Raw genomic sequence first — 24,077 nt, 5'->3', positions numbered from 1 at the left:
CTGGCAGTGAATGTAAACCGCAGTAAAACTATGACTTGCTAAATAACCCATATGCCGAGTCCACAGACGTGCTGCAGCGAAGCACAAACAACAAATGGTATGCTGTATTGCTTGTGATACCCAAATAGCTCTACCTGCCAAAGAAGGAAAATAAATCCTGTTTTTCCTTCTTTTTCCAACTTTCCTACTGCAACCCACTAATGCATATACCTGACATCACTCCAGAGTTTCAACATCTGACTTCTGAAGTAATATAAATTTAGAGAGTTGAAAATAGCCATCTGTTAAATTATAGTATTGAAAATAAAAAGAGAAAGAGAGTCAAGCCTAAAGGGTTTTTTTGGTTACATTTGTATTTGGTAACCTGTCATTTAAATATTATTGTTGGATTATGGCAGTTTTAGGTATTAAAATGCTATTGAACTTTCGGGCGCTAGAGGGTGCATAGTGCGCTGTTGGTATCGAGTAGTGTTTTGGGGCACAAAGGAAGAGTAAAACTTCCTGTTATGAAGCTCAACTTGTGTACCGTTTCTACTCTTTATCACAGCATTATACGTTGCTGGCAAAGGAAACCAGTTGCCCCTCTGACCACCAACTTAGGGAGACAACAAATTTGGGCGCTTGTCTGGTATTAGTGCCATGGTAGTCAGGTGCTGATCAACTAAGAACTATGCTTAACAGCACTACTATCCAGAGCGACAGACTTCAGCTATCCAGGCATAGCCACTTGGGCTACAATGGGAGATCCAGCAACAGCTTAATCAGCTGACCAGCGGCGCCATTTCAGAATTGCTCCATAAACTTGCAATATCATGTCAAGAAGAAGAGGTGGAAAATCTTCCTCGTGATGACGTAACTGAGATGGAACTCTTTGGTTTTATATTTGACTTTCTGAGAAGTAAACGACTGAAGAGCCTCGAGGATCAGGGGATGTCTCGCCTGCTGATCGGGGGTAGGTGTATGGTAAATTGTTATCTAGATGGGGTCAAACTTTAGATGTTATTGGATAGTGGGACCCAGGCATGCATAGTGGAGAATTTTTGGGTGAAGAAAGCCTTGCCAAATGTGACAATTAAGCCACTTGAAAGCCTACTCTCAGACCACCCACTCAAAGTCACTGTAACTAATTGGATAGCTGTTCCACTTGATGGGTGGATAGAAGTTCTTCTTGAGATCACAAGTAGCAAACAAGCCTCAGTTGCTCTTTATGTTCCCATGCTAGTAAGTCAACAAGGTGTGAGCAGCCCATTACTAGGCTTCAGTGTAATACAAGAGATAAATGCAGGGAACTGTGATCAAATAGATAACACCAACTTAGTGGATCTTCTTTCAGAGGCTTTGTTAAATCAGAAGAGTGATGCTGAAAATTTTCTGTGGTCAACTCAAAGCCACCCCCGGAAGAGTCAGAATGCCCAGTATTGAGAGTTGGCAAGAAGGGACTCACCATCCACCGCAATAGTCAGATCTGCAAGGTGAAATGTCACATGAGAGCTTTTCCTGGAGGAGGAGTCATGTTGATTAAGTCCAATGTAGAGGCCAATATAGAATGTAACTTGCCAGATGGGTTGGAATTATTTCCTGCGCTTTTTGATGTGCCGGCTATTGGCTCTAAAATAGGGAAAATTCCAATCCAGAATTCCACAAGGCATGATGTTTTGTTTTTTAACCCCCAAAAGCATTTATTGGGGAAATTGTTGAAAGTACACTTGTAAACATCCATCCAACTACACAGAGGCTCGTAGAACCACACAGTGATACCCTTCTGTGCGCTACCCCAGTAAGTTCAACCCGTAATAGACACAGTAATGGGAAGAAATAATTGCAGGGCTGACAACGCAGAAGAAAAATGGCAACCAAATGTTGATTTAGATCAGGTGCCTGAGCATGACCAGAGTAAGGTACAGCAAATTCTCTATGAGGAATCAGACGTGTTTGCTCACAATGATGGAGACGCTGAATTCATCCCTTAGTACGACTGACAACACTCCATTTCAAAAAAGCTACCACTCCATTCCAAGGCCACTGTTTAAAGAGGTGAAGGAATATATTCAAATCCTCTTACATACAGGGTGGATTGGGGGTGGAGTAAAAAAAGGACAAGAGTTTTCGCCTGTGTATAACTTCTGTGAGCTCAACCGCTAGAGTTGGATGTCTCGAGACCGGTCTTGGTCTCGAGACCACTTTTACGTGGTCTTGGTCTCGACGGACTTTTGTCTTGGTCTTGTCTTGGTCTTGTCTTGGTCTTGACGGACTTTGGTCTCGGTCTTGTCTTGGTCTCGCTGTCTTGGTCTTGCTGTCTCAGATCAACATAGTGGTCGGGAGATTTGGAGTCAACAGTAACCATGACACACAACGTCACGTTCGATAATGTATTATGCGCAAAAGCTTTAGCTCTAAGAGCCGTGCTTAGAGAGTGCTTTGTAGTAAATCAGAATAGTCGACTCCCATTGAGCCAGAGCCAGCTCCTCACTTAATTTCCTTTCGCTGCTCAGCTCTCACACAGCGACACACAGAGGCTCAGCTATGCTCAAATCCCCCCACATTGTGGCATTTTATTATTTTGCCTTTCGCGCCCTTCGAACACAACTAAATGCAACCCGTTAGATTGAGCAGTATGCCCGGTCAGTAAGTTACAGAAATGTCAGCGACTTCGTCTGTCATAAAGTTTGCGTTCATAGAACACAGAGAGTTTCGGTAAATGCAAAAAGGAAGCATTCGGCAAAGTGCAGGTTTTGCAAAGTCTCCTTGACCGAGACAGCCGGGACTACCTCAACCTTCACCAGGCACCTGGAGCGCAAACACCCTCAAAGGTAAGCTAGCCAGTAGCCATCTATCCATCTTCAAACTCTTCTAACTACTTTTCCAACCTCAGATGACCAGGTCATGTTTATGTAATATTGTTATTTATAATGTGTTCTTCAAGCGTTATAAATTATGTAGGGACAGTTTTTTTGCAACCGTCCCTGCAGACTTAACTTGTGAAAATTGTAACTAACGTTACGTTACATGCTATGTACAGGTAGCTAGCGCTAGCAGTGGCTATCAGCTACTTAAACAGTTTTCACTAACTTTAGGTATTTTGGTGAATTCATTGAGCAGAAATATATCGAAACCATTTCAGTGAGCACTTTAAGGGCTGGTATGGTGTGGTTTGTTGTCCACTTTAATGGGCATATTTATGTGGTCGCTGACTCATAAGTAAGGACGGGCGTTTCAAGAGTGTCCCTATAACATTGCTCGGCTAACAGCGGCATTCTCGACAGTGAAGCCCAGATCAGAGTGGTCTATGGCTCTGGTCCAGATAGCACGGATTGCAAAACTGAGTCCTAAAGTTCTTAAATCGAACTTAAGGACCTTTGACTATGACTTTCTTAGGTGTTTTCTACTATGTTGCCCTACTAAACCAGTCCAGTGTGTAGGGGCTATTGCAGCATGTCATTATTAGACACAGTTATTTTGTATTGGTGTAACCTCAGACTTTATTGAGTAGTTCATTTCTTGTCAATACAGCTGTGTCTGACTGACTGACTGGCATGAGGAGGCTTAATGCAATATGCAAAGTTAATGCACAGACATTTTGTCTTTTGTAGATTCCATTCAACTGTTTTTCTGTTCTTGTTATTTAAGGTCTTGCAACCCTGAACACTCCAGTATTTTCATTATTACTAGTTGTGCCTAATGATCTATATGTGTCACACTGGATTGGATTAGGTTATTTTGTATGCAAAGGTCTGCCCTCATTGATAGGTTTAAAATTACTGTGCTTGTAAGATACAGTAGTTTTTGTGGTTGAATAGAAACAGATGTTTTACAGATTCCTATTTCCCTGTTTTGTAGGTAGTTGGAGTACAAAGCAGGATCTGCAACATCAGTGATAGCGGTCAATCCCACACAGCCTCAATTATCATTGTTTGCTCCAAGCATCCACTTATTTTCCCCAAATTCACCCAGGCAACAGGCCATCACCCAGTCCATCCTCCAGGACCTTATAGTTGGATGCTCTCTCCCCCTGTCTATCGTTGAGAATCCACATTTTAGACACTTCCTGAATGTCTTGGATAGCAAATACACTCCTGTGTCTAGGACCACCTTGACAAAGAAGCTGATACCTCACCTTGTCACTAAAGTGAAGGGTGACATAATCAAAGCCCTGGAAGTCCAGCCAAATGTAGCAATAACAACAGACCTCTGGTCTGACCAGAGGCTTCGTACTTTCCTGGGAGTTACTGCTCATGTTGCCTGCAAGAACAAGGACTCTTACAGTTTACAATCATTTTTGCTTGACTGTAGGCGTTTCACAGGGAAGCACTGCGGCGAACGAATCGCCTCAGCATTTGACAGCATAGTTGAGGAGTATGGCATTGGCCATAAAATAAGTTACATTCTGACGGATAATGCATCCAATATGAAGCGGGCCTTTAAAGTCAGGATGCCAGAAGTAGAGCACCCTGAAGGTGACAGCAGTGATGACCTCGATGATGAAACAATGTGGGAGGATGCAGAAGGTTCTGATCCATGGTCAACGGGTGAACGTCTTTCTTGCTTCGCCCACTCGCTGCAACTTGTAATCAGTGATGGGATGAAAGAGGTAAAGGCAATAGCTAGAGCCATTGCCAAAGCCAGCAAGTTTACAAACCTGCTGCACAGCAGTAGTAACCACAAAGACTTGTTTGAGACACACTTTGGCTCCAATAAGTCCATCCCAGCAGGAAACAACACCCGCTGGAAGAGCACCTACAGACAGTTAAAGGCTCTGATCACACTTGACCACGGGGCCATCACTGAAATGTGCAGCGATACAGAGAATTTAGTGTTTTCAGCCCAAAAGTGGGCTCAGCTGAAAGACCTTTGTGCTTTGCTTGAGCCTTTTTCTGAGGCAACAGACCTTACAAAAGGTGATCATCAGGTGACTATTAGCATGGTGGTCCCCACTGTTCTGGACTTGAAGAATCATCTTATAAAGATGGAAGTACAAATGCCCCAGGTCGTAACTATAGTCAGGGCACTGAAAAGATCCTTAGAGAAACGGTTCTCTGGAATTTTCAGGCAGATTTGCATGGATGAAAAGGATCCAGAAGAGCCGTTTAGCCATCGGATCTACTTCCTTGCCACCATGCTCGGCCCCCAGTTTGGACTGACCTGGGTAGATTTAGATGTCCAAAATGGTGAAACCGGACCAGCACTGAAGAGGTTCAGAGATGACCTTAAAAAGTCATTAAAAGGTGACTGTATAATAATAATTATTTATTGTTATTGTTGTTTTTGTTGTTCCACTTATTATCACTGTCTTTGGTTTTATAGCATCATGAGAAGCATCCTGTCTAATCCTGTCTTTGTGTGTGTGTGTGCACCCTTTTCCAGACCTTTTGATCACAGAGGTAGACAGAGATGGACCTGCAGCACAAACAGAAGAAGACACAGAATTATCAGATAGGGACTCAGTGCCACCCCCAAAACAACGTCTTCTTTCACGCTACAAGGCATTTAGGTTGCAACGCAGCACAAGTCAGGACTCGAGCACTGATGCACAAATAAGCAAGTACCTAGACAGCATAAATGACTGTGACTGTGATGCACTCACCGTTTGGTCAAAAAACAAAGAGCGTTTCCCCAGTCTACACAGTGTTGCCTTGAAGGTCCTCTCTGTCCCTGCCTCTTCTGCCCCAGTTGAGAGGGTTTTTAGTAGAGGAGGCATTCTAATGAGACCCCACCGTGCACGTCTAGGCTATAAGATGTTGCAATCTTTAGTTTTCTTAAAGTGCAATCAAACACTGTTTTAAAATGTGAACTGTTTTCTCTCCCTCCTCTCTGAAAATATGCTGTTTGCTCATTATATATTTGTTCATAAGATATCTGTTATTTGTTCATAATGTCTGTGTTCTGTTTTTCCTGCCCTACTGAACAACAGGCTTGATTTCATTGGCAGTGTGTTGTAATCTCATGCCACTGAAGACATCAAGATGCCAGAATCTTTTAAGCACTTGTTCTTATTCTTATTAATGCACAATTTGTATTGGTATGTAATATTTGTAGTTTGCATCTGATTCATGTGAGGTGTACACATGTCTTTATATTGTTTGATTACAGAATTTTACTTAAAATGGTGTTGTTTGACTAAATAAATGTGACCATTGACTTTTAAATAACATCTGCATATCACTTTGTGTTGACAGGCCTAATCCATTTTAGGGAAGTTGATATCATACAGTGTAATTTGGCTAGTACTACTACAATAGGACATGATGCAATTTCAAGTTTATAATCTTCAGTTTGATGTTACAATTTTATCTATATATAAAGTATAACTGAAACCAGTTACATATTTCCCATTCTTTAGACAGTTGTTGAAGGTGATCGCTGTTTTGTCAGATGACTTTGGGGCCAGTCAGTACCATCATGTCAGCCCTCAAAAGCACACAAAAGTTAGTCTTTTTTGTTCCGGTCTCGGTCTCGGTCTCGCCTCAACTTGGTCTCGGTCTTGGTCTCGTCTCGACTTGGTCTTGGTCTTGGTCTTGTCTTGGTCTCGATACCCTCTGGTCTTGGTCTTGTCTTGTTCTCGATACCCTCTGGTCTTGGTCTTGTCTTGGTCTTGGATTAGGCGGTCTTGACTACAAGTCTATCAACCGCAAAACCATCCCACATTGCCATCCACTCCCAGGGATCCAGAATTTATTGGACAGCCTAGGAAGCAATTCATGGTTCTCTATCTTGGCCCTTAGGGAGTGCATACCATCAAGGTTTTGGGAGTGAGGAATCAAGAGATCTAACCACCTTTCACACACCCTGGGGACTCTACAAATGGGTACAAATGCCCTTCGGACTGACTAATACACCAGCTGCCTTCCATTGTTACATGGAGGGAGTGTTAGAGGGCAACAGAGACAAGTGCTGTGTGCCATATCTGGACAATGTCCTTTGTTATTCAAAAACTTTTGATGACCCTGTAGACCATCTAAGACAAGTGTTCTACCGAAATTGACAACACGGCATTAAGCGTCATCCAGCCAAATGTGAACTCTTTAAGAGACAAATCCGGTACATCGTGTGAATGGTGTCCCGAGAAAGAATTCAGATCGACCCAAAGGGTTTAGAAGGAGTTCTGGCTCTGAAAGATAAGAAACCTCGCACAGTCGGAGAGGTCCGCACATTGCTTGGATTTCTTAGTTACTAGAAGATAGTGTCACACATTGGAAAGCTTCACCTATATCACTCGTGGGAAGAAGTGCTACCATTAAAATGATGGTTCTGCTTAAAATAAAGTATTGTTCTAACTGATCCCTAATAAATCCTTTACTGCCTAGTAAATGTCACTAGACTCAAACATCTCAAAGTTTTTATTTTCTCAATTTTCAATTCAATTCAATTTTATTTATATAGCGCTAAATCACAACAACAGTCACCTCAAGGCGCTTTATATTGTACAGTAGATCCTACAATAATAGATACAGAGAAAAACCCAACAATCATATGACCCCCTATGAGCAAGCACTTTGGCGACAGTGGGAAGGAAAAACTCCCTTTTAACAGGAAGAAACCTCCGGCAGAACCAGGCTCAGGGAGGGGCGGGGCCATCTGCTGCGACCGGTTGGGGTGAGAGAAGGAAAACAGGATAAAGATATGCTGTGGAAGAGAGACAGAGATTAATAACAGATATGATTCAATGCAGAGAGGTCTATTAACACATAGTGAGTGAGAAAGGTGACTGGAAAGGAAAAACTCAATGCATCATGGGAATCCCCCGGCAGCCTACGTCTATTGCAGCATAACTAAGGGAGGATTCAGGGTCACCTGGTCCAGCCCTAACTATATGCTTTAGCAAAAAGGAAAGTTTTAAGCCTAATCTTGAAAGTAGAGATAGTGTCTGTCTCCCGAATCCAAACTGGAAGCTGGTTCCACAGAAGAGGGGCCTGAAAACTGAAGGCTCTCCCTCCAATTCTACTTTTAAATACTCTAGGACAGTGGTTCCCAAACTTTTTTTTGCTAGGCCCCCCTTTGTTTTACAAGAAAAATGTTCGCCCCCCCCCCCCCTTCTCGCGCGTGCACGCGCGCACGCACAAACACATCCTCCAACCACACACACCCATATTTTGCTCCATTGCGGTTTATTTCACACCTCAAACATTTAGTAAACAATTAAGCAAATACAAGTAATCTGCAATAAATGACAGGTAGTAATAAAACAAACTACTAACTCTTTTACGCTACGTCCACACCTACACGGGTATTTTTGAAAACGCAGCTGTTTCGTCCACACGTAAATGGCGTTTCGAATCACCGAAAACTGTGCAAAATGGGTTTAAAAACATAAACAACTGTGGGATACTGTTTGTCCGTGATTTGAAGAGCCCAACGCGTGCTCCCGACACAGGGAAAACCAATTCTGCAGGGGAGACCTACCTTGGCACTTGTGCAGGTGAAACCAAGGGTAGACATGCTTCACCATATTTTCTAGTCTTTGGCTTAGAATGAAGTTGGTTTGGAAACATATTCAGCGATGCTTCATCTCCAGCTTTGCGTTTCTGTGGGCGCCCCGTGCTAGCAATGTCACAGCGTTTTGTTTTTTCCCCCCCTTTTCATTCCGCGCCCCCCCCTGCAATGGCTCTGCGCCCCCCCTAGGGGGCGGGCCCCACACTTTGGGAAGGTCTGTGTTACATAATGATAGATGTAGATATGTAGAAAAGTAAAAATGTAACCACATAAATATGTAGAGTAAAAACAAAGCATTTTAGACATAATATAGGAAAGAATAACTTAAAGAGAGAGAGAAAAGATAAATGAACAAAATAAAGCAGAGTCCTGAAAACTAAACTATACTAAAGGATGGAAAAGTTACACGCCATGGAAAATGTACAATATTTTCTTGAACATGCCCTCCCCACTAAAAACACACACACACAAAAAAAACCCACAAAAAAAACAACAACACCATCACAAATCTGAGTTAATGTATTTGAGTTGCTTATTTAAATGAAGTAGGTTACATATTTGAGAGCTGTTCTTATGTGAAATAGCCACAGAAGGAAAAATGGAAAATAGATGTGATAATTTTGTCTGTATTTCTTCTAGCCCAAGTACAGTTTGCAGTAATACCACCTACAGCTGAATTCAATGAGCTAAATAGAACAATGAGTTCCTTTGCAAATGTTTGTAAAGGCAGGCTGCAAGGCTAGATGCTTCATTTCATACACCTGTGGCAATAAGACTGAAAACGCCTGAATTCCAAGATTAAGAGGTGTGGTCCTAAACTTTTGTACACAGAGTATACCAGACACACTATTCAGCTTCGAAGTCATTGTTTTGTTTTTCTGGGAGGCTTACTTAGAGAAATGTGTGTATGTACAGCATAAACACAACTTCAAACTCACTAAACCTGCTTAAATTTTGGCCTGTACATTTTGTAGGTCTTAGACTGTCACCTGTCTGAACCGGCTATCTCAGCAGTTATCCATCAGTTTATCTTTTCACGTTTGGTTGAGCACATGGAGACGTTACTTGCAGTACTGTCAGTATAATATGTGTTGACAGACACAACACTTTATAAATACTTTCCAGTATGATCTGTAGGCTTACTGCAAAGCTTTACCCTAAACTAGGAGAGTATTACAATCTGCTGAAGGAGACACGTAGTGTCAAAGCCAGCTGGCCACTGCCTACTTAGGTCTAGATTGCACTTGCATTAGGTTTAAATGCATTTTAACTCAGTTGTCAACATTAACCAAATAAAACAGACAATTTAGTGCTGAAGGAAAGCACAAAATCTAATGCTTAGAGATGGAGTGGAATTGGGACTTAAGAGGGGCTGCAGTTTGTCATCAGAAGCTTACAGAAAATGTGAAAAGCAATGTTTGCTTCAGGTGTCCAATCTCATGTACCCTCATCTATATGTTAACAAAGGTATTCAGAGTTTATTTGAATGGGTGTACTGCAACCACTTTTCTGTACACAAAGGTAACTCAGAAGCCCTGAGTTAGCATGACATTGCACTTTGAACGAATCATTTTTATGCCATTTGCCTGAATTTGCATTGCTTTATTAAATGCACACTCTCTTTAAGGAACACTGAGTGTACTGTATTTTGGCCACAATAGACTTGCTTTCATGAGCTTTGTAAACATTTTCTTATCTGACATAGTTAAGGCACTGGTGGAAAGTGACTTCCTGTGACTCGGCCCTTTTACCTGTGCTACCTGCTGAATGTTCTGGAAATTTTTCTAAGCTTATTTTGGACTTATTGGTTCTCCTGTTTTGTCCCATCAGCCCAGTTTGGGAAACATCTGCAATATTAATTAGAGAAGTAAAAAAAATAACGATCGTTAAACTGCTCAAATCTGTCCAACAGGTTCACTGTCATCACTATGACATGAAGCAGCTGATGAGATTTCAAAATAAAGCCAGGTAAAAGAAAACATGTCCAGCATATGCAAAGTTTCATTGAAAACACCACACCCAAACATATAACGATATGAAATGTTTAGACTTTCTTCGAAAATCCTCCATCCTTTAATTCCGACTTTGTTTATAGAGGGCGGTGCACTGAGCAGTTGCTCCCTTATTAATGAAAGCCCAGTGTGAAAGGCAGAACAAACCTACACACTGGCAACAAAGGAGGACTAATGCATGCAGAGCAGGCTCTAATTCAACATAACGATACCAACTGTACAAAAAAAAACCCAGCTACCATTGTCTATTTGTCATTCTGCACATGCTCTGTTTTAATATATGCTCTCTCAACAGAAAATTAGTATGGTATGCAGTGTCTCGATGCATGCTGAATCATCCAGGTAAGGAAATCCAAAAATTCTAGTGAGTCTGAAGAAGTCACTGAAAACTCAATAGTGTGTCTGCTACGTCCAGATGAACAGAATCAACTTTTTTTTATATGTCATGCAACGTAAGCAAAATCAGCATACTGAAAGTAATGCAGACACAGGAAATACCTTGATGTTAAATAATAATAACAAAAAACAAAGAAGGAGAAGAAGAAAAAGAAAAAGAAAAAAAGGCATAAATCACACTTTCGAATTAAATTTTCTGGATAAGCATTTATTTGAAGTATGACTAAATGCAAATTGCAAAAGCTGACAAGATCCCTAACCACATGGGAGCACAGCAGTATCATTCTAACTTCCACTCTAGCCTACTTTATACACTGTTTCCCCCTGGCTTCATTGTCTTTTATTATGTTTTAGAAAGGTTTTTCACTATTTAACATTCAGTGTCTAATGTTTAGTCCTGACTTGCTGTAGTTTTTTCATGTTTCCCTTTGACCCACATTTCTTCCCATCTACCCTCAGATTCTTTGTCTGCCTTTGGATCAAAGAGTTTCTAAAAAAAATCAAGACAAGTCACCTCTTTTTAAAAATGTCCATCAGGTTGACATGACATCACGTTCACGAGTGTCATTTATCTTAGTGTGACAGATCTTTGGCTGGAGCACAGAAATGGGATGGGGCTTATTTCCAGGAATCGTGACAAAGCAGACTGGCGCTATAAAGTCAGGGCTTTCACCCACTCCAGCTTCAGTCTTAAACATTCCTCGACTTCACCTGTCAGGTTAAGCGCTTCACTCTGAAATCATGGCCAAGGAAATCACTCTGCTGTGGGCTTCTGGATCGCCTGCCTGCTGGAGGGTAATGATCGCTCTGGAGGAGAAGAACGTGCAGGGATACAACCAAAAACAACTCTACTTTGAGAAGGGGGAGCACAAGTCAAAGGAAGTCATGGAGATCAACCCCAGGGGTCAGGTAGGTTCATATCACACTATGTAAACACTCTCATATTTGAAAAAGGAGTATTCACTTGGCATTCACAAATAAGAAGACTTGAACTAAAACAAAGTGTTTATGGTTTTCCTTGCACTGTCTCTTAAAGCTTCCTGCTTTCAAATGTGGGGATGTGCCCCTCAACGAGTCCTGTGCTGCATGCTTCCATCTGGAGGTGAGAACTCAGACCATACCTTGAATGTTATGTCTCCATAGAGTTTCTAGTTTGGAGAACTACTTGTGATTATATGTTAAAATATGCATTGCATAAACAGACACCCCACACCACAGAGGTAAAAACAACAACAGAGCTTCTTGCTGCATGTTAAAAATTTCCATGTCTCCTCCAACAGTGCAAGTACAAGTCGCAGGGAACCAAGCTGATCCCTGACTGCGAGGTTGGGAGAGCGCAGATATTGCAGCGTGTGTTTGAGGTTAACGCGCTCACTGAGAAATCATGTAAGTTTGTTCTGACGCACTTCTGAGCCTGAACTCTCTTCATCACAGTGCGTGTACCCCGAACAATGTTAGAACCACAGGAATTTAGTGAGTCTGTAAAGGATATATCAAGGCTGCTAAATCTCTTTCTGTGTGGCCTGGCTGATGTTGCCATTCAGAGGTCTGTGCTCTGGGATTTTGAACTGCTGAACTTGGCAACACCACACTAACAACTGTCACTTGTCTTCAGCAACCAACCCTCCTCAGCCTCCCCTTGAGACCTTTAGTTGTTCAAAACACACGGCACACACTAAGACCATCTAAGACTAAGACAATAAGACAATCCCTTAGTCTATTTCTCTGATGGGCAACCTATCATAACAGACACTGATGTTAACACGTTACATGTTAATCCCACCAGTGATCTCATGCTCAGACTAGTTTTGCATGCAAAGTCACTTGTTTGTCATGAGATTTGGCACTTTAGCACCTTGGCACAATATAAAATTCTGTTTTTTGCTTTTTACACATTTCCAGCAAGTGTTCTCTACTACAACTGGAGGGTCCCAGAGGGAGAGAGACACGACTCTGCCGTTAAGAGAAACAAAGAGGCTCTGACCGCTGAGTTGAAGCTGTGGGAGGGATACCTGCAGGTGTGTGAATGACCTGTGTGCACGCGATCTCAGCGACTAAATTAAACCCAGAATACAAACGTTGGAAAGCCAGAGGAGTAGATTGTAAACCTAGCCAGAAATAAGCTGGTCCATAAATTTCTTTTTAGATTTTGTTGTTTTTGCCACACATATATGTATATGCTCCAGAATTACAAAGAAAATAGCTACCCTGAGAAAAGTAGTGTTTTATCTTCGAATAAAAACATTTAATCTTTGCAGGATAGGAGTGATAAGGCTTCATTTTAGTTCCCTTTAAGAAAATCCTTAAACAGTAGCATAAATGTAAATATGAGGTATAATTAAAGCAACAGAAGTAGATGCAAAACAGAGCTGCATGGTGGTTAGCAGTGTAGCATCACAGCAATAAGGCTTATATCACAAAGTCAATCTTGCCCTTTATCTTTTATTTTTAGGCCTCGAGCGGTTTCATCGTAGGAAAGGACTTTTCCTTGGCTGATGTGATTGTTTACCCAACCGTTGCCTATCTCTTCCACTACGGGTAAGAGGACTAAACGACCAGACACATGAAATCAAATCAAATCACTTTTTATTGTCACATCACATGTTCAGGTACACTGGTACAGTACATGCGAGTGAAATTCTTGTGTGCGAGCTTCACAAGCAACAGAGGTGTGCAAAAATACTATAACATAAGAACAAGCAAAATATAAGAATGGCTAAATCTGAGAATTATATGAATAATATATGTACAATATAAGAGTGTATGCGCATTACTGAAAGTGTATATTAAATATGTATATCTACGTGTGTGTGTGTGTGTGTGTGTGTGTGTGTGTATATATATATATATTTATTTATTTTTTTAATTAAATAGAATAAACAATAAAATAAAATATACAGAGGTTGGCAGTTGGAAATGTGCAAAACAGTGGCATTAATGTACAGTATGGAGTGCATAATATTGAAGTTCTGGTAAGTGAAGATGAGGTGTCTATGAAGTGTTCAGCAGTCTGACGCCTGATGGAAAAAGCTGTCTCTCAGTCTGCTGGTACAGGACCGGATACTGCAGAACCTCCTTCCTGATGGAAGTAGTCTGAACAGTTTATGGCTGGGGTGACTGGAGTCCTTGATGATCCTCCCTGCTTTCCTCAGGCACCGCGTCCTGTAGATGTCCTACAGGAAGCGGTGCCTGAATAGAATAGAATAATAGTAGAAATGAATTCACACTGACTTTCTTCTTTCCTGTAGGCTTTCTGAACAGCGTTACCCCAAACTGGCAGAATACTATAAAGGTCTGATGAACAGACCCAGCATCAAAGCCAGCTGGCCTTCTACTTGGAAGAACGCACCGAAACAGGAAACATTGAAAGACATCTGAGATTCAGGCACTCATTTGTTACCACTCCTTGCACTGCACTAGTGATTCATTTTTGTTTTTAATATAATTAGTGACAAAAATGTGTGATTATTAATGTGTTGAGACCAAAATAAGCAATAAAAACTGAGTTTCAGTTTTGTTCATTTTTGTTCATATCATTTTTCGGCAAGAAACTTGTAGAGCTCATTCATGTTTTGTTTCTTTGCAGTGGGAATATTTATTGTTAATATAATGTCAACCAAAATCTAATATCAGGTTTCCACTGCAAATGTAATGTTTGGATGTTAAGTTAAGAATCTGCATTACAACCTTGCTGTAGCTTTGCAGCTTTGACAGGAGAGGTCACTCGACCCAGCTATAACATGTCTGTGTGGGAAATTGAATAATTGTTCATCAAACTATAATCATTTCTTTTCAATATAAACTCACTGCTGTTATACTATACGAGCTATAAGAACCCTTTTCATGTATGCTTCCCCAGCAAAGAAGAAGCAGGCTCTTTGCAGAGGTTTCAAATGCAGTCTACAGAGTCCCTCATTCATTGGAGAAAAAATAATTGAAGATTTATTTTTACGAGATCCCGCTAAAGTTTTTCATTTCAGTCCATGTGCTTTCAAGTCAATACTGACACTTGTGACATAGTGATGGAAGTCACACACTCGCAAGAGAGATTGATCTTGGGCTAAACTATAAAGACACTAACTCAGTGCTCTGCAGTACACACGGTTGTGTAGGAGACATCAGAAGATAGATGTTAGTGGGAGGTAAACACTTGGGACCAGGTGTTGCTCTGCTCTTTAAATCTAGAGTTTTCCTGTCGTCCTTCAAATTTGAACATGTGTGCAACCGCTGCATGAAAACAGTCAATTCTCTTGCAAAGATTTTAAAGTGACACTAAATGAGTAACAGATGTTTTATTATAAGCCCCTTAACATATATTCTTTCACCTTCACATGACAGAAAAGAAGGCAATTCTCTGAAATAGGAGATTTTAAAGTTTTATATATAAATCTCATCATAACATAATTTCATCAAGGTGTCCCTTTTGATTTGGTAAAAATATAATGGGGCAGGTTGTACTGTAAAATATCAACCTCCCACACACACACACACACACACATAGATATGAGAGTGTTTACATAGTGTGATGTGAACCTACCTGATTCCTGCCACACACACACACAAGCACACACAAACACACAGTGTGAGAGTGTGTGTCTTTTCTTTCTTTCTTAATGGTAGAGCCAGGTTAAGTCCTATGGGGAAAAAAGATCACAGCAAGTCATTTCCATTACTTTCCAGTAGCTGTGTTTGCAGCTCTGTGCAGTTATACTAGCAGTTTAAAATTTTAAATTATGCTTAACTACATCACTATTTGGGAAAACTTTATTCAAACAATGACATGGTTGAGTCACATAGCAGCTCAAACATGTGGTTATTCGTTCAGATAAACATATTCAGTTCAGTTCAAGTTTATTTCTATAGCACCAAATCACAACAGATTATGCTTATCTTGGGTTTACTCCAACTACAGTTAAAAAATCGATGATAGATGATCAAACCAGCAGCTTATTGGTTATTAGCTGGGCATGCTAACCTCTGTGCTTTGTCCCACTTTACTCAGCCTTGAAACGTGGATGAAGGTGTGGCTAAAAATAAATATCAGTATACACTAATTTCCCAATACTTTACTACCTTTTCTGCATAGTGACGAAAAAACATAGACCACATGATTGCTGCAATGTCAAATCATAAAAAAGGCTCTTTAAAAAGTGGGAGGAGTCATGCGTGCGTATTGTAGTCATGTACAGGTTCAGAATTTAGTTTAGGCTGTCTACTAGAATACATTAAGTTTACCTTCTTAAATACAAGAGCTCTCTTGTAACCTCGTATGCACTTTTGCAATCAGATTTGCAAAATATTAGGATTTTTTTTTCAAAAAACTTCAAAAACCTTTCTTTTCTAAACACTGTACACAAAACATAAAATGCTGCAAGATGTATGGGTCGCATACAATAAATCCAGCCCTGTTTGTACAGGGCGGTGCGCCGAACAGTCCCTCCGTTATCAATTAATGTCCTCCACAAGGATGATTGATGCATGCAGAACAGGTTGCAATACAACGCGACAAAACCAACAGTAAGAAGAACTAACATTTGTCGTTCTGCACATGCTCTGTTTGACTTTCTTTTTTTCTTTTTTCTTTTAGTAATACCTTCGTTCAACAGCAGTAGAAAGCACACATTCTCAGATTCACTGCTGTTCTCTTCACTGCTGCACAGAGGAACGCGTTCACTGAACAAACTGCCCTTTGAAACGGACTCAAAATAGCAGAGATAGCAACTGCGTTAATGTAGGCGCACACACAGCTTACGTCGTTGCCTTATTGATAGAATGATATTCACCGCTGTGCAAAGAGGTCAAAGATTCAGAGAACCAAACTGCCGAAAATGCACCAACAGTTTAAACAAAAAAATTTTATTACTTTTTTTTAATTTGCATTGCCATGGTCCTATTAGATGCAGTTAATGGAATTGAGATTTATTGGTCATGTCAGAACTGTGTGTGTACAGATTTGAATACAAAGTGCTGAATCACCGTGAATTTCACTTCTCAGGGCGTTTTTTTGACCACCAGCAGCAGCAAAACAGCGAACTACTGCAGGAATCGGTTCAAATATAAACTAAAGCACGATCAAAGATCATTTTACTCTTTTCCTTTTTCTAAACAATCATTACTGATATGGAACAGTTGTTAGCTGTAACGTGTTCCAAGAATTAACTGCAAATAGCGACAAGATCCCTAACCAAAGGGGAGCATGGCAGTAACACTCAAACTTCCATATCCTACTACAATGTTAAGAATTTAATGTTTAGTCCTGACCTGCTGCAGTTTTTTCATGTTTTCCTTTAGCACACATTTTCTCCCATCTACTATCAGATTCTTTTCTGCCTTCGGATCAAAGAGTTTCTACAAAAAGCAAGAGAAATCCCCTCCCCTTCACATGTCTTTGGTAATATTTGGAACTATAGTCCATTTTAAAGACAAATCAAACAGAAATGGTTAATAAATCTGATTTTTATGTTTAAAAATGTAAAGATCTTCAGTGTCACATCAGGATGATATGACATCACGTTCACGAGTGTCATTTATCTTAGAGTGACAGCTCTTTGGCAGGAGCACAGAAATGGGATGGGGCTTATTTCCAGGAATCCTGATAAAGTGGACTGGAGCTATAAAGTCAGGCATTTCACCCACTCCAGCTCCAGTATTAAACATTCCTCGACTTCACCTGTCAGGTTAAGGACTTCACTCTGAAATCATGGCCAAGGACATGACTCTGCTCTGGGGCTCCGGATCTCCTCCCTGCTGGAGGATAATGATCGCTCTGGAGGAGAAGAACCTGCAAGGATACAACCAAAAACTGCTCTCCTTTGAGAAGGGAGAGCACAAGTCAAAGGAAGTCATGGAGATCAACCCCAGGGGTCAGGTAGGTTCATATCACACAATGTAAACACTCTCATATCTGAAATCTGCATTTGTTTCCTGGTATGGAGAAAAAGAAGTATTCATTGGCATTAACAAATAAGAATGCTTGAACTAGAGCAAAGTGTTTATGGTTTTCCTTGCACTGTCTCTTAAAGCTTCCTGCTTTCAAATGTGGGGATGTGACCCTCAACGAGTCCTGTGCTGCATGCTTCCATCTGGAGGTGAGGACTCAGACGATACCTTGAATCTGAATGTTATGTCTCCATAGAGTTTCTAGTTAGGAGAATGACTTGTAAATATATGTTAAACAATGCATTGTTGCAAAAAAAAAAAAAATTCATGTTTCCTCCAACAGTGCAAGTACAAGTCACAGGGAACCAAGCTGATCCCTGACTGCGAGGATGAGAAAGCGCTGATATTGCAGCGTGTGTTTGAGGTTAACACGCTCACCGAGAAATCATGTAAGTTTGTTCTGACGCACTTCTGAGCCTGAACTCTCTTCATCACAGTGCGTGTACCCCTAAACAACATTAGAACCACAGGAATTTAGTGAGCTTGTAAAGAATATATCAATGCTGCTAAATCAGAGTCTGAGCTCTGGGATTTTGAACTGTTGTACTTGGCAACTAAAAACCCATGTTGATGTCTGTTAATCCCACCAGTGCCACCAGTGATCACATGCTCAGAGTAGTCTTGTATGTAAAGTCACTTGTTTGTCATGAGATTTTTATAGTTTAGCACCTTAGCACAATGTAAAATTCTGTTTTTGCTTTTTATATACTTCCAGCAAGTGTTCTCTACTACAACTGGATAGTCCCAGAGGGAGAGAGACACGACTCTGCCGTTAAGAGAAACAAAGAGGCTCTGACCGCTGAGTTGAAGCTGTGGGAGGGATACCTGCAGAAGGTGCGTGAATGACCTGTGTGCACGCGATCTCAACGACTAAACGAAATGCAGAATATAAAGTTGCAAAGCTACAGGAGTAGACTGTAAACCTAGCCAGAAATTATGAACTGAAACATAAATTTTTATTTAGCTTTTGTTGTTTTAGCCATAACTATCTATCTATCTATCTATCTATCTATCTATCTATCTATCTATCTATCTATATATGTGTGTGTGTGTGTGTGTGTGTGTGTGTGTGTGTGTGTGTGTGTGTGTGTGTGTGTGTGTGTGTGTGTGTGTGTGCTCCAGTATCACAATAAAAATAGCTACTCTGGGAAAAGTAGTGTTTTATCTTTGAATAAAAACATTTTAATCTTTGCAGGATAAAAGTGATAAGGCTTCATTTTAGTCTCCTTTAGGAAAATCCTTAAACAGTAGCATAAATGTAAGTATGAGGTGTAATAAAACCAGCAGAAGTAAAGGCAAAACAGGGCAGCATGGTGGTTAGCAGTGTAGCATCACAACAAAAAGACTTATTTCACAAAGTAAATCTAGTCTTTTTATTTAAGGATATAATTAAGATTGAATATTTATTAAGCCAAGCTTTAACCACCTATCTTAGTTCTTTTTAAATGATCTATATTATATGTGATTTTTATTTTTTTGTCCTCCACAATATTTTCCTCCTTTTATTTTTAGGCCTCGAGCAGTTTCATTGTAGGAAAGAACTTTTCGTTGGCCGATGTGATTGTTTACCCAACCGTTGCCTATCTCTTCCACTACGGGTAAGAGGACTAAATGACCAGAAACATGAATGAACAGAATAATAGTAGAAATGAATTCACACTGACTTTCTTCTTTCCTGTAGGCTTTCTGAACAGCGTTACCCCAAACTGGCAGAATACTATAAAGGTCTGATGAACAGACCCAGCATCAAAGCCAGCTGGCCTCCTACTTGGAAGAACGCACCGAAACAGGAAACACTGAAAGACATCTGAGATTCAGAGGCTCATTTGTTGCCACTCCTTGCACTGCACTAGTGATTCATTTTTTTTTTAATTTGTAACAAGACATGTATGATTATTACTGTGCTGTGACCAAAATAAGCAATAAAAACTAAGTTTCAGTTTTATAGCTCATTCCTGTTTTGTTTCTTTGCAGTGGGAATATTAATTGTTAATATAATGTTAACCAAAATCAAACTTTAGATTTGATGTTTGGATGTCAAGTTAAGCATCTACATTATATCTTTATGTCAGCTTTGCAGAGAGCTATAATGGTCTGCTTGATAGTTATATTTATATATAGAACTTTACCAAGTATTTGTAATTTGGATTATTAGAACCATAACGGACAAGAGCGGGGGACGGAAAAGAAAAAAAAGAAAGAAAATGAGCTGCGGTTATAGCTGCGGCACATGGTGTGACTGCGGGTATCTGTGCGACCCCGTCCCCCACCCCCAAATTTAGCTGGCTAAAGGGACTGGGCAAGGGCCAGGCCTCGGTTCATGCACCACACAACCCACAACCCTGGTGACGCACCAGCCAGGATTCAAGCCCTTCAGGTCCATGCAAGCTTGCCCCGGGTGGATTTTTATTTTTCCAGTTCTCAAGGACAGTCTTTTTAGCGATGCATAAGGTGGTGAGAGCCATGTGGACTGTTCATCTGAAATCCTAGATTTTAGACACTTTGACAAGTCTTCACATATCCAGCGCCAAAACCTCTGATGGACAGAACCAAAGAGCGTGGATGTAATTGTCAGGTGTACTGCTTTGACAATGTAAGCAGTTGTTAAATGATGCAAAACCCATCCTGAACATGTGTTGACTTGTATAGTGCACTCTGTGCAGGATTTTGCACTGTATTAATTGTAGATTTGGGTTGCTAGTGCTGTTGATTGAGTCCACAATGTAGGTGAAGTCTTTACCTGGCGGCGATGATGTTCTGGGAGAGTCTGCTGGGCAAGTTTTCTTGGAAGACGTTGACTTATTGGCTGGGGAAGAGGAACTCTGGGCCTTCTCCAGGACTATAGCGTCGAAGCACCAGTCAGTGTATTTCTGGAGAGCGTCCAATTCACCTTGCTGTCATCCAGGGTGTTGGAAATCATTATGCAAATATGTTCTGTTGTTCATCAATTGTTTGGTGTAATTTAGGCTTCAAAAACTGTTTGTTTAATTCTGTGGCCAAATTCATTTTTTGTTTTGTTTTGCCATGTTTATGACATAACTACAGCATTTCTACCTGCTGTAAAGTGGAGATCTACTCAAGGCTTTACTTTTACTTTTCTGTCCTCTTTCCTCCTGTGATCCAGAAAAGAATATGTCATTTGGATGCTTTAATTCCTAAAACAAATGTGGGATAAGGCGGGGAAAGAGGAATCGCTGGAGGATATGTTATCAAGAATACTATGCTGTATCCTTTGCAAAATCATTTTTACCTTTGAAAAGAAGTGTGGTACACAGATGGACAACAATCTGTTCTTGCCAAATATAAAACACCACCGCCCTCTGCTGCTGGATTCTCTTTGTTCACCATGTAGCCTCAGCCTAGAAAGAAAACAGAAAATACTGTGAACAATGTCTCTCTCTCTCGCTCTCTCTCTCTCTCTCTCTGTGTGTGTGTGTGTGTGTGTGTGTGTGTGTGTGTGTGTAGGTTTGCATATGTTTGTAAAGACAAGTTGATTCTTGTTTTTTTTGTTAATCTTCATAGTGTAAGTAATCTGTCAGTTTTTGAAAACTGAAACTCAATGTGACAACAGAACAGTCATGTTGATGCCAGAGCTCAGAGAAGAGGACACCTTTCAGCTGATATTAAGGCTACTGTAACTCATGCAACCACAGGTTACAACCAACATTTGCTGAAGATCGTCTCTGAAGTCCCCAACACATCCAGCCTCATAGCTGAACTAATTTCATTTTAGATTTTGCTCTTTTTTTATGTACAGAAAATATTAATATTATTATTAATTTGCTGTGAATAAAAGCAATAAAAACAGAGCTTATGTTTGCTTTATCAACTTCAAGTAAAATATAAAAATGTAACCACAGACATCAAGCCTCACCCATCAATTCAAATTGAAAGTTTTTATGCTATTTTCAGTGAGCATGCCAAGCTGAGACACCCACCTTACTGCACCTGTGCAGTCTTGACAGAAGAGGTCACTAAATCAAAACGTTCTTGTTTTTATCATTACTGCTGATGTGTCCCTTTTGATGTGGTTAAAAAAAAATAATGTGGTGCATGTTCTACAGTGAAATATCAACCTGCCACCCATAATTCATACTCACAATACATCAGGAAGTCTGTCTACACTAATAAATTTCTATGTGTATGTGTGTATGTGTGTGCCTTTTTTTGTGATCCTTTTTTTTCTCCATAGGACTTAACCTGGCTCTCCCATTAAGAAGAAAGAAGTCAATTCTATTATTTCCCAGTAGCTGTGTTTGAAGAGTGCACAGGAAAAGTTTTCTGTGCAGTTATACAAGCAGTTTAAAAATTTTAATTATGCTTAACCACTTCACTGTTAGAGAAAAACGTTTTTTAAAAACATGGTCACATAGTCACACGGCAGTCACATAGCAGCTCACAGATGTGCTTATTCAGTGAGATATGCACATTCACTTCAGCTCAGGTTTATTTATATAGCACCAAATTACAAGAGCCACCTCAAGGTTTTTTATATTGTAAGGTAAAGATCTGTGATAACACAGAGAAAACCCCAACAATCAGACGGCCCCTTGAGAACAAACACATTGTGATTGTCCCTTTCTCTGTCAGCACTCTCGTAACAGAGCTTTGGATTAACTGATGGCTGTTAAGGGAACTTTTAGAACAACCTGATGATAATGTATTACTCATTATGTTTATCTTGGGTTTAATGCAACTGCAGTTTAAACATTGATGATCGTAGCAATCAAATCAGCAGCCTGAGACTTACTAGGTGGGCATCCTAACCTCTGTGCTTTGTCCTACTTTACTTTGCCCACATTTGCATTGCAGGTTAGAACCAGCCTTGAAACGTGTGTGAACATGTGGCTAAAGATAAATATCAGTAAACACAAAACTTCCAAATACTTTGCTGCCATCTCAGCATACTGACACAAGCATAGACCACATGATTGTTGCGATGTCACTTTAAAAAGCCTCACTAAAAAAAGTGGGAGGAGTCATGAGTGAGTATTGGAGTCATATACAAGTACTACTAGAATACATTAAGTTTACATTCTTAAATACAAGTGCTCTCTTATATCCACATAGGGACTTTTGCTTGATATTCCAAAATAAAAGCAAAATATTGGATTTTTTTTTTTTTCAAAATACTTCAAAAAACCTTTCTACACAAAAATGTAAAATGCTGCAAGAGTTATGGGCTAAGGTATTCAAGCATGCAACAAATCCAGCCGTGTGTGTACAGGGCGGTGCACCGAGCAGTCGTTGTTAATGAATGTTCGGAGTGAAAGGGAGAACAAACACGCACGAGGGTGATTGATGCATGCAGAGCAGGTTGTAATTCAATGTGACAAACCCAACGGCAATAAAAAAAAATAATACAAAAAGTATTTGTCATTCTGTAAATGCTCTCTTTGTTATTTTTGTAATACCGATGTATTATCGAACGAGATTCACTCCTATTCTTTGCATGCACGAGCAAACTGCCCTTTGAAACAGACGCAAAACAGCAGACATAGCAACTGCAGCAATGTAGGCGCACACAGATCTTACGTCATTGCCTTATTGATACAATGATATCCACAGCTGTTTAAGTGCCCGCTGCAAAGAGGTCAAAGACTCAGAGAACCAAACTGCCGAGTATGCACCAACATTTTAATCAGTGGATGCACATTTGATTTTATTTGCATTGCCATGGTCCTATTAGATGCAGTCAGTAGAATTTTGATTAATCGGTTATGTCAGAACTGTGTGTGTGCAGATTTGAATACAAAGTGCTGAATCACCGTGAGTTTCACTTCTCAGGGCGTCGTTCACCAGCAGCAGCAACAAAACAGCGAACTACTGCAGGAATCGGTTCAAATATAAACTAAAGCACCATCAAAAATCATCGTACTCTTTTCCATTTTCTAAACAATCATTACTGATATGCAACCGTTAATAGAGATAAAATGTTCCGAGAATTAATTGCAAATAGCTACAATATCCCTGACCACAGGGGAGCATGGCAGTAACACTCCAATTATATGTCCTACTTTATACACTGTTTCCGTGTGGCTTCATTGTCTTTTATTATGTTTTAGAAAAGTTTTTCACCCCTTAATGTTAAGTTTTTATTTTTTTTCTTGACTTTCTGGAGTTTTTTCATGTATCGCTTTTCCCAAGTACCCCCACATTCTTTGTCCGCCTTTGGATCAAAGAGTTTCCACAAAAAGCAAGAGAAGTCACCTCTCCTCCACACGTGTTTTGCAATACCTGTGACTACAGTCCATTTTAAAGACAAATCACGGAGAAATTGTTAATAAATCTGAAAATTTTGTT

At 40.2% G+C, this 24,077-nt stretch overlaps 2 protein-coding genes across 2 annotated transcripts; both read left to right on the top strand.

Moving 5' to 3' along the window:
• Positions 1-11,538: 11,538 nt before the first annotated feature.
• On the top strand, positions 11,539-14,323 carry LOC135933181 (glutathione S-transferase A-like). The gene is made up of 6 exons (XM_065471171.1): positions 11,539-11,744; positions 11,872-11,937; positions 12,116-12,221; positions 12,738-12,853; positions 13,288-13,373; positions 14,084-14,323. The coding sequence occupies exons 1-6, from the start codon at positions 11,577-11,579 to the stop codon at positions 14,211-14,213; spliced, it is 672 nt and encodes a 223-aa protein (XP_065327243.1). The 5' UTR covers positions 11,539-11,576; the 3' UTR covers positions 14,214-14,323.
• A 3,172-nt stretch (positions 14,324-17,495) lies between these two features.
• Positions 17,496-19,673, top strand: LOC135932351 (glutathione S-transferase A-like). Its single transcript, XM_065469785.1, has 6 exons — positions 17,496-17,703; positions 17,858-17,923; positions 18,058-18,163; positions 18,490-18,608; positions 19,287-19,372; positions 19,456-19,673. The coding sequence occupies exons 1-6, from the start codon at positions 17,536-17,538 to the stop codon at positions 19,583-19,585; spliced, it is 675 nt and encodes a 224-aa protein (XP_065325857.1). The 5' UTR covers positions 17,496-17,535; the 3' UTR covers positions 19,586-19,673.
• The last annotated feature ends 4,404 nt before the right edge of the window (positions 19,674-24,077 follow it).

This window comes from Pelmatolapia mariae, linkage group LG22 (genome assembly GCF_036321145.2).
Source record: "Pelmatolapia mariae isolate MD_Pm_ZW linkage group LG22, Pm_UMD_F_2, whole genome shotgun sequence".
Taxonomy (NCBI): Eukaryota; Metazoa; Chordata; class Actinopteri; order Cichliformes; family Cichlidae; genus Pelmatolapia; species Pelmatolapia mariae.
Note: the sequence above shows the minus strand (reverse complement) of the source record. Positions and strands in the feature narration are given on the sequence as shown.